At 33.8% G+C, this 11,701-nt stretch overlaps 1 protein-coding gene across 1 annotated transcript in view; it reads left to right on the forward strand.

The window, feature by feature from the left end:
* PAN3 (Poly(A) specific ribonuclease subunit PAN3) overlaps positions 1-11,701 on the forward strand; it is a 64,124-nt gene that overhangs the window by 24,412 nt on the left and 28,011 nt on the right. Inside the window, exons 4-5 of the mRNA XM_089094571.1 lie at positions 166-238; positions 10,604-10,817. Coding sequence (XP_088950697.1) covers positions 166-238; positions 10,604-10,817 — 287 coding nt within the window. The remainder of the gene's footprint in view (positions 1-165; positions 239-10,603; positions 10,818-11,701) is intronic.

An 11,701-nucleotide genomic window follows, 5' to 3' on the forward strand; every position in this document is an offset into this window, starting at 1 on the left:
GGACATTTTGGAGAAGAAACTCTTAATCCTCTATTTAAGATAGAATACCCCATCCGTTTTTTTATTACTTGTACCTTAACGTCTGTTTTCATTGAATACCAAAGTGAGTCAAAACTACCAGTAACAAATCACTTGAAAAAAAATAATTGCCATGTTATGTTTCAGAATGCTTCCAATGGCAAGTTCAGCTTACGATGTTGACGAGTCTTCGACTGACGGGTCTGTTATGCTTCTACAAGTAAGTTTTGTTTTAATTATATGAAATCATCAAGTTAATATGATTGTTTTTACCATATTTCAAGACAAGAACCGCGAGACAAAACAGTTTCAAAATGTTTCCTTTAATAAGAAAAACTCTAGATTAATAAAATTTACCTCACGTTATGTCCTTATTTGTCCATAAGAATCCTCCTTAAGCCTTAGACATCCTACTGAGTATTACTTTAACATGTTGTATTCAAGCGAAAGAGGAAAAAGGGTACCAGATGGTGTTCCTCTTCAATCCCCTACAGATTAATTGGGTTAAATTTTGCCCATTTCACAATGAGGCGATTGATTACGCTGACAGCAAGGACCGAACGAAGTCCAAATAAGATCTTTCTATTTTATAAATTAAATAATAAAGGTTTTTTTTTTTAATAAAAGCAAAGAGCGAAGCTATGTCTCGAGAAGAGCTGAACAGAAATTATAATTAAAAATGGACTAATAGTTAAAAGAAACAGATATTTGACTTAATATAAAATGAAACCAATAATAAACTTATAATGTACAAAAAAAAACTGATATTCAACTCAAACTCAAAACGAACAGAAATTACTTATATTTGAACTGAGAAGCCGTCCCCCTTGTACCCCAATTATAGTTAAAAAAATAGATAATAAAAGACAGATATTAAAGTTAAAAGAAACAGATATTAGACTTAATAAAAATGAAACCGACAATGAACTTATAATGTACCGAAAATAAAATTGATATTCAACTTAAACTCAAAACGTACAGAAATTACTAGATATGTGAATTGGGAAGTCGTCTCCTTTATACCTCAATTATAGCGAGAGTGTTATTCGCGCTTTACTAAAAGAAATATATATTTTAAGTGATTTCTCTTTTATCATCATAGCATTGAGGAATAAATAGATTAACGACAGCTCTCGAAACCAATGCGATTATATTTTATAATTTCAGTCTAACTCCATCAGGCTGATATCCACTAAAGTTCCATTCATACTTTCTTCATTCTAAACATACTCCTTGAAAATGCATAAAAGAGATGGAACATATTTGTCATTGCAAAACTTCTCTTCAAAGAACAAAATGGAATTTTTCAAATTAATTAAAACTATTCATTTTCAAATATAACTTAGGTACCAATGCTCTATACTTTTGATGAAATAGACCAAAAAAGAAGAATTTAGACATAAATGTGATTTTTTTAACATGTATATTTTTTTGCATGATCTCGATTGTTGTTGAAATTTTAGTTTTTGATTGTTATAATTGTATTTAATAATTTAGTTTTATTTTGCTATAACATCAACAACAACGCAACAAAGAAGAATGGCGTCCAAGGACTAATCTAGGTTTGCAAAAAAAGGTGCTTTCTTTCGCTTTTCATTCGTTTTACAAATTATAAACTGTACTTCATTGAAAACAATATGTATTTTGAACAGTTTAGTTTTAATAGGGCAACATCTATAGTTTTTAGAGGAATTGGGTATGATTTTTTTTTTTTGGGGGGGGCTACCAAAAACTTTACAAAACTCATCAAAAATTGTTTATATACATCTTTGTCGCTTTTTACGAGTGCAATTGGACCTTTGAGCGGGAGGGAGCAGAAGCTTGGTAACACCCTTCACTCTGGATAAGGCCTTGAGTTTTATTTGAACAAAAACATCAATTTTTTTAATTTTGCTTTTATTAGAGTGCGAATTTCTGTAAAAATGAAGTAAAAATGTAAAAATAATTTCTGTAAATTAATTTCTGTAAAATGAAGAATAAAAAAGACAGAAGAAGAACTAAAAGATGTCTTTGATCATGATTGAGTAGTTTGTGAATATATTCGAAGATCCTAATTGAATAAGCAATTAATATTGGTTAAGAAACCAAATAAAAAAAAAATCTGAAGAAATGCAAAAAGCATATTTCTGAATGTATATTTCTTTTAGTTGTCTTGTAAGCATTAAATTATTAAAAAGAGTTTTTCCAACTGAAAGTAAGGAGCAACATTAAAACTTAAAATGATCAGAAATTATTACGTATATGAGTGGGGTTGCCTCCTCCTCAATGCCTCGCTCTTCACGCTAAAGTTTTTTAGTACTTTAAAAAAAGCTTCTTATTGTTCTAATTTACTAAAGCATGTGTTTCAGGAGTCTTTCTTAAAGAATTGGGAAAAAATTCAAACTTTAGCGTAAAGAGGAGCGTATTGAGTAGGGGGCAACCCCCTTCATATACGTAATAATTCCCGATCGTTTTAAGTTTTAATGAAGTCGAGACTTGAATCTGCAAGAATATATAGGTGCTTGAGCAAGAAAATTTCCCCCTCCAAAAAGAAAATTTTCTGAATAGTGGCGTTTTGCTCGAAATATTTTCAACACAACTGATAATTTATCACCCCAAACAATAGATCGCTCTTTTCTGAATCAAATCATTTCTTTAAATTATATAAAACTGAATTTTTTCAAAAGAAAAAAAAAAAAAACAACAGATGCCTCCTTTTGGGATCACGAGTGCAAATTTGGTTTCCGCTACAATAAAAAAAAGCCGAGAATTCTTATATATTAGGTTTTAGTTGCATAAAGTACTTAGCCATTAAAGGCTAATTTCTCCTTTTTAGACCAAAATCTTCTCTACATTAGTGCGAGCATGTGCACCCCAATATTCGTTTTAAGCACCTTAGATTACCCCGGAATCCTTACTCAAACCAACTGCGGCTAATGTGAGCCACCCCCTCTCTTTTTTTGAACGATAGCGAGCCTTGGATCACTGACTATTGCATAAAGTACTGAAAACTACGACGTAAAAGGAAAGGATTTAGGGTATTTATCTGATCTAGCTAAAGGTAAGGATTCCGGCAACAACGATTTTAGGGGGTGTCAGTTGTCTTGCGTGAGGCACACCGTGCTGGTGTAACTAGTTCTGAAGCATGAAAACAGATAGAAGATGAGCTGAAAAGCACTGCTCCGCTTTTCTCGGAGTACAACGAGTCCAGATCTACCATAAGGAATCATAGCTCTGGATCAACTATTTAGATCTTATCCGTACCGGAAACGACTATCTTTATGCTGAAAGAGCTGCGGACTAGGGATCACACTTAAACGCCACAAAAGAGATGATTCCGATTCTCTTCGCATCTGGAAACCATAAATACGCCACAGCTGCGCTTAACTACCTATAAGAAATGCTACGCCTGCCTAAAAAAGCGCCAGAAGTTCACAGAGAGTTTGTAAGTAGAAATTTTCTTGTTAGGGAAATAAGCAATTCGTTTCGCAGCATTGTATGCAATCTGGTCTTAGATTTGACCATGAATTTGGACGTCATAGGTCATCGAGGAGTTTCTGGTGTCGTTGGGGCGACAACGAATGTAAATTCCAGGGATCAATATCTGGCTACTCTCCCTTTTCTCACAACAGTCACAAAAAAGTTGAAAGCAAACCTGAACATGCATGACAAGTCAATAAACCATCATGAAGATACCCCTGCGTTTACGAATCTGACAATAAAAGGCAGAAATCGGGCTATGGACTTGGTAGAGTTGCTCGTAAACCCATTCAAGCCGATGTGAACAGAGCTGTACAAGTTTATGACAGGGGATACAGCTCCAGAAGTCGTAGCAAATAGTCTGCTGAACTTCCGAGTCACTGGCTTTGAAGCTATGAGCCCATATCTCAAAGGGACACCCACGAAAGTAAAAGTTCGCATAGTGCATACTTTTGCCTCTGTTGCCAAAAAAGGAAAAAAGAAACAGCCACAAAAAAAAGATTTTGTGGAAACTGAGCTGCTTAAAAACGCTTATATATTCTTACAGATTCAAGTCTCGACTTTGTTTTTATTAACAACGTGTAAAGGACAATCTGATGGTTTAAATGATGTGCAGTTTGATTCCTTTTCATTTTTTTTTAACAGCTAAAAAAAATTGGTCATTGTAGGCTAATTTCTGAAAGCTATGACATTATTTAGAAAAAAATAAATAGTTGCTCAATAATTTTTTTGGAAAAGAGGCTCATGGTTTGACTCGTAATGACGAGCAGAATTCAAATAAAGCATAAAAAATATAATTATGTAGGCAACAATTTCAGAAAAACCGAAAAAACTAAGAGAAAGTATATTAAAAAATTTTGATTTCAAAATTAAATAGGGGTTAACTAAATAAAAAAGGTTGTTGGAAAAAACTAAAAATACCAGGTGAAAATACTCGTTCTTAGGATTAATAATATTTCAAGTTTGTAAAGTTTTCAGTTTTATTTCCGTGTAAAAAAATCACGAGCAGTATGACGTCATTATAGGCCAAATTTGACTTTATAGGCTAAAACGACCATGTTCTACACACGTCCGATATAACTTGTGCACCTCAATATTCGTTTTAAGCGCTCCCGATTACCCTAGAATCCACCCTCAAACCAACTGCGGCGAGTGCGAGCCACCCCTTGAAAGATAACGGTCCCTGGATCATGACTGTTACATTTGAACGATTTCGATTTAAATCTTCAATTTTGATTAGAGCTGGAAAATTCAGGGAAGCTTCCTCTCTTAGGTTTTTTTTTATTCTAAAAAATACTCCTAACCTTGGATTTTCTATGTATAGAAAACCCACCCACAATGATCGTTATCTGCATTTCTAGTCAAACCACCCTCCTTCTGTAAAAAGAGGGGTAGTAATCTCTTTAGTCGACAGAGTTCTAAAAATCTGTCCACACAATCATCTAGAATCTGAATTCAATTATGTTAAAGAAATTTTATTTTGTAATAATTACCCAATTAAACTTATTGAGAATATCATAGATAGAAGATTAAAACAGGTAAAACAGGAAAATAATGAACTCATCCTTCTTTCTTTAGTTACTCATGCAGTGAAAACAAAACCTTCACCACTCTACCATATATCCTGAAACTCAGCGACAAACTTGGTAAATTTTTAAAGAAACACAATATCTCTGTTTCTTTCCAAAATGAACTGAAGGTTGAACTTTTTTCTGGCCCTCAACATCTTTCAAAATCCAGAAAATTTTGTTCTTTTTGATGGGTCAACTTTAATATCTACAGCAAATGGTTTACCGCATTCTTTTAGGGAGGCAATTGAAATTAAAAAATACATAAATAGAGACTTTGCTTTAAATAGAGATACCGGAGATATTCCTTTAAACCCAATTTATAATAACTTAATATTAAAAGATTCATATAACATTTTTCCTCTGTTTAAATTAAAATCATCTGGGAAATTGGGTCTGTAGGCACGCTAAGCAGAGCATTCTTGCGTAATCTAATTGGTGAATGGTTTTTCATTTGTTCAGGCTTTTTTTTTTTTTGGCTAATTTGATCAAGTGTTTTTTCTGCTCTGCCCGAATCTACTTGAAAATGTTATTTTTTTTTTTTTTTTTTTTTATATGCACTGAAGACAGCTTGGTGGAGATCCTTGCTGAAACATCTGCTTGTTTTCGCTTCTTTTCTGCCCACTGACTGACATTACCCTCGTTTTCTCGGCTATTTAATTTCATTACTCATTTATTTTTTTTCGTCTTTGTCAGAAGTATTAATGGCAGTAGTAGTAAGCACATGTTGCCTTTTGGCCAGTTGAACATCTTCCTCATGATAGCCCGAAAGTTTGATCTTGATACGTTTGATCTTGAAGTTTGATCTGACACCAATCGCATCGATATATTTTGTCCTTCGCTGTTTTTATGGACTATGTCTGTTCTTTGGCCGTTAGACCCCCCCCCCCGAATTTGTGTAGTCGTGTATTGTGTAGTGTATTTGTGAGCTACACCTTAATGCACTAAGAGGTTTCGAATGCACGGCGGGTACACCCTTTCAACATCTATATGTAGTTAAACATTCTCCTCAGAATGCCGTGAAAGCTTCAGCTTTATACCTTAATTTGTTCCTAAAATACCGGTATCGCAAATACGCCCATATGAAAGATTTGGAAGGGCAGATCGGCTTTGGATTTAGCTCAATATGCACGATAACATGCTTGTGACATCCCTAGCTGATCTTGGGATATTGACTTTTTGGCGTTCTGGATAAACATAGTGCCTTCTGAAATAGCCACTTCGGTCAAATAGTCAAAAATCTTATAACTAAGCCTCTGGAGATACCAGGCCCAAACATCCCATGGGCAAGGAGTGTAAACTACACAATTTAACTACACGACAAACTACACAAATTTAGACCCCCCCCCCCTACCGAATGTTTATGTGCCTGACATATCACTTATCTCTTAGTCCTTGATGAATGCTTACATAGCAAATTAAGGAACCATAGGCTATATAAAAATGTAACTTGCTCTTTTTGCAGAAGCTTTCTTGAACAATTTTTCGAGGTTTTAATCCTAAAATAAAAACAATATTTTTTATTTAATCAGCATTTCCGCTGCTTTTTGGTGTGGAATTGCAAATGTTCCAGAGGTAATCAAGTAAGAATATAAAATAGTGAGAAGACTCGTCGTGGATCAGTGGCATCTGGATTAAACCTGACTACCCATTTGAATAGATATTGCCATATGCTATATACATAACTACCTAAAAAACCTTTATAATACGAGCTCTTATTTTACAAAATGCATAAAATTTCTACTAATCAGATTTTGATCTTCCTTCAATTTTTATAGATGTTGTTATATCATTTTTAGACAATATACAACTGTCCTTATTCTTTCGCAATGCCGGGATATTATTGACCGGGTGATATTTCACAATGCCTGTTAACGAAAAACAACGGATAAATATACTATTTAGGGCTATAACTGGCACCATTACGGAAAATCAAAATTTCAGAATAGATAAAGATATTAACGAAGAACAACGGATGAATATATTATTTAGGGCTATATGTGGCACCATTAGGTAAAATCAAAATTTCAGAATAGAAAAGGCACTTCGGAAGTATACTCTTATAACACAGGAAGTAACCTTCTGTAGTTGTCGTTTTGTTACGTACTGGGAAATGTTGACCCTTATATAAAGTATAGACTATATGACCCTGTTTCAGTAATAGCCCACGTCAACCTATCAAGTTATACACTTTTTTCACGTGTTGTTTTTTTTAATTAAAAACGGACAAAGAATAATTTAAAAAAGTAAAGTTTTTCTGAGGGACGTAAAGAGCGAAGTTGAAACTGAAAACGAAAAAAAATTATTGCTTCACAGTCTATCAATCATATATGGGTAAAACCAGTGCAAATAAACCGACTGATTATATTTCACTATGTTTGTATGATTATAGAAAATCTTGCGTTTTACTGAAAACACAAAAGCCAAGTATAAAAAAAGTAAGAATATTGATTTAGGAGTCAAAAGTGAGTACGTTGCCTGACAACAACAATCTAATCTACTACGATTTTTGTAGTCTTACACCAGCTGTGATATCAGTAACTTCAGTATACAATTAAAATTATCTTAGAACTTTATATTATTTTAATAATAATATTAGAATATTATTTTAATATTATTTAATAATATTATTTTTAATGTTTTATATTATTTAATGAAATTATTTTTAATATTCTAATATTATTTTAGTATTACTTAAAATAAATATTATTTTAATAACCGCAAAGTCATTAAACAGCATATAAAAATAATGAATGGATTTATAAGATAACATATTTGTCCATACAATTTTAAATCGTAAAAAGAACAAATAAACGATAATATGAACTTCGGAAATGCGATTATTTCTTTCTACAACAGAGAATTTCAAGTTATGATACAAATTTTAAAGCTAGTCTATAGTCCTTGTACTATCAAGATGGCTTCACTTCGGTCTTGTCTACAAAATAATCAGGAAGTGTCTTTTTCAAAACCAAACCGAGAGCCAATCAATGGACTGAGCTCGTTGTGCAGAAGTGATACCAAATTAAACGAAAAAAAATAAAAAATAAAGTAACAATTCTAAAATGCTTTATTTTTATGTTGTAAAGTGTTCCAAAAATCCTACATTATTTTGTGTTTTCAGTAAAGCGCTAGTTTCCTATAATCCTACAAACATAGAGAAATATCATCAATCGGTTTATTTGCACTAGCTTTTTCGATACATGTTAGATAGGCTGTAAAGCAATAATTTTTGTTAATTTTAGGGTTCAACTTTGCTCTTTTCTTCCCTCAGAAAAACTTTTTCTTTTTGATAATATACACGTAATGCCTTCTGGTTAGTCCAAAATCCGCCACATCGTACACTAGAAAGTCCAACTTAATAATGTAAGCCGTTGCTGAGATATTGCTCTTGCACGCTTTTGACAATCTACATGCTCATTCTCAGTTTTGATTTAGTTCAACATCCGGCTAAGCATTCCTTGAAAGCTTCACCTATACCCTTAACTTGTGTAAGTATCAATAGTAGTAGTAGCACTAGTAGTAGTATGCATATATCACCTTTGGTTTTCTTCAACAACCCCTTCAAAACACGCTGAAAGTTTCAATTTAATACCATAAACCGTTCCTGAAGCATTGCTGTGCGTCTTCTTGACATCGTGTATGCACATGGTCTGTTTTGATTTAGTTCAACACTGTTTCAGTATCCCCAAAAAATTTCGCCTTAATACCCTTAGCTTTAGAAGCAGTAGCGGTAGTACCATTAGTAATATTAGTAGCAGTAATAGCAACAGAATTAATTGTAGTAGCCTTAGCTTTAGTAGCAGTAGCAGTAGTAGAAGAAACAGTAATATTACGATGCAAACATTGTCTTTTGGTTAGTTCAACATCCCCCACAACAAGCCCTGTCAGGTTTAACGTTCACATACGAAAGGGTTCCTAAGATATTACTGATACGCCCTTTTGACAACCTGTAGACAGACGGGGTGCTGTGATTCAGTTCAACTTCCCCCCTCAATATTCCCTAAAAAATTTCCCCTTCATATTATTAGGCATAGTTGTAATAGTAGTGACAGTAGTAATAGTAGGATTACTAGTAGTACTAGTTGTAGAACTAGTAATAGTACTTGTACTAGTAGCAGCAGTAGTATTAACATAGTCTTTTTTTTAGTTGAATATCCCCCTCATAAAGCCCTGGAAGTTTCAACTTAATACAATGAACCGTTGCTGTGGCATTGCCAATATGTCCTTTGGATAACCTGTATATAATCATTGTTTTAATTTAGTTCAACTTCCTTCCTCCTCTACACTTCCTGGATTTCCATCTTAATACTCTTAGCCTTACAATTAGTCCAGTAAAAATACGGTTTTCACCCGGCATTTGAGCAACAGAAATGTTTTTGTCACCAAAATGTTCAGAAAAATTTGCTCAATAACATATCCAAAATTGTCCAAAATCCGCCGTGCAGACCTGACCCCTTTTTCAGGGGAAAGAGGAGTAAATCTTTGAGTTTAAATTTCTGAGTTTAAATTTATTTTCTAGATTAAAAGGTCGTTTTCTATAGCAGTAGTAGTGGTATTTGTAGTAATAGTATTAGTAGTAGTAGCGTGTGAATCTTGCCTTTTTGATCAATTCATCATCTCCCTCATCTCTTCCTGAAAATTCCAAAAAAATATACTCTGTCATTCCTGAGTTACGCCATTTTGACAACCCGTATGCACATACTATGTTTTGATTTAGTTAAACACTCCACTCAACATTCTCTGAAAGGTTCACCTGAATGTCCTTCGTCTTTTTGGAAATTTCAGGTTATACATGCCACCTATCTCAATAACAAATACTATGTGTAAACGATGGCCGAATTGTCTAACATACAGCCCATGTCCCGAGGGCTGTGGGTAGATTAACATCCCCAAATACATAGTTACTGGACCTTACAAATATGCTGAACAAAATAGCTGTTGTGATTTGATTGTATGAATTTGCGGAAATGATGATTGCGGGGGGGGGGGGTCTGGTTACCTCTAATCATTTTTTACTCTTAAAAAGGCACTAGAACTTTCAATTTCCGAGTGAATAAGCTCCTTTCGAAGTTTCTACGACGACTTCTATACGAAGTGCCTTGGTCAGAAAAAAAGCATTGTGCCTACTTCCCTCTTTACTCAGGCAGCGCAATAGCGCTGCCTATGATGACTGCAAATATTATTTTTGGTTCATCATTCATTACTTAGAATGAGAAAATTCTTCTATTAATCTCCTTGTAACAAAGTGAGCCAGACTACAAATTAAACAGGTTGCTGTTCACATTTTTATAATTAACATTATCTGACATTCCCATGGACATGTTCCTTTCCAACAGCATACAAATTGAATTTTTAGGTATATTCGAATTCTTCCTTTGGAGTTGGACGTTAATTTGTTGTAGAGAAGTACCTTGTAATTCAGCTCGTTTGTCATTTATTTGTATAATTAAATTTTTTTAAGTAGAGAAAAAGAAGAATTATGTGCGCAGTAACTTAGCCATTTTTTTTTAGAATAATCTCTTGTAAAACTTCTATTTTAACGGAATTCCTTTTAGGAAAATATGGGTGGAACTACTTATTTTTTCACAGAAGATGAAGCCATTGAGCAAACTACTGAAGAACCGGAAGAAAAACCCGGATTTACTGCTTATCAAGGTCCCCCATCCAACTTGAAGTTGGCTGAGCCTGGAAGTGCCAGCTATTTCATATCCAACGAGCTTAAATTCTCCCTATTACATAGCTATTCAGTCTCCCTTCATCCTGGTGCTGGTTAGTCTTGCTCATCATTTTGATTGTTGATTTCTTTTTAATATGTAATGACATTACTGTATTAGTGATATACGAGGCATATTTTTTAAGTAAGTACCATTTTGGAATTAAAAAAAGACGTGCAAAGATATCGCAATAATTTTATTTTTACATGAAAGCCTGTACCTTAATCTACTTTCTACATAATTTCCCTGAATATTGAGGCACTTGTCATAACGTGGCATGACACCCTCCTGTTTTTGATTACCCTCCTGATAAAATTCTGCCGCCTGACTTGTTAAACACTGTATCACAACTGTTTTGATTTCGTTATCGTCTTGAAGACGCTGACCACCCAGATGTTTCTTCAAGTGCAGGAACAAATGGTAGTCGCTGGGGCATCTTAAACACTCAGTAAACAACGTATAGAATGAAGAATCAGTGCGCATACGCAGAACGCCGACCGTAGGGCTGAGGCGGCAGAATCGCAAAACGGGTACTTACTTAAAAAACATGCCTCGTATATATTATGTTACTAATAGTTCTCCTCTTCATTCTACTGGTTGATACCCAAAGAAAGAGCTCTTTTATGCTGTAGTGAAATGAGATTGCTCTATTATTTAATGATAACACAAATTCATGTTAAACTGAGAAGGTCAAAATCAAAATGGAAAAATTCAAATCAGCTCTTCCTTTTACATACATCCCCCCCCGTATTATTTTGGATTATTTCGTATTGCCTATTGAAGCTAACCTGCTCACACTTGAAAGTATATTTATTGTATTTTAATGGGTGTTTTGGTTTTATTAAAACGAAAATGTTTTTTTTTTAGATGTGAAATGGTTTTCTAATAAAATTTTACTTTATATAACATCGTAATGGCCAAACTCCCAGTATAAATTTT

This window comes from Artemia sp. Qi Xiang Cuo, chromosome 9 (genome assembly GCF_049724085.1).
Source record: "Artemia sp. Qi Xiang Cuo chromosome 9, ASM4972408v1, whole genome shotgun sequence".
Taxonomy (NCBI): domain Eukaryota; kingdom Metazoa; phylum Arthropoda; class Branchiopoda; order Anostraca; family Artemiidae; genus Artemia; species Artemia sp. Qi Xiang Cuo.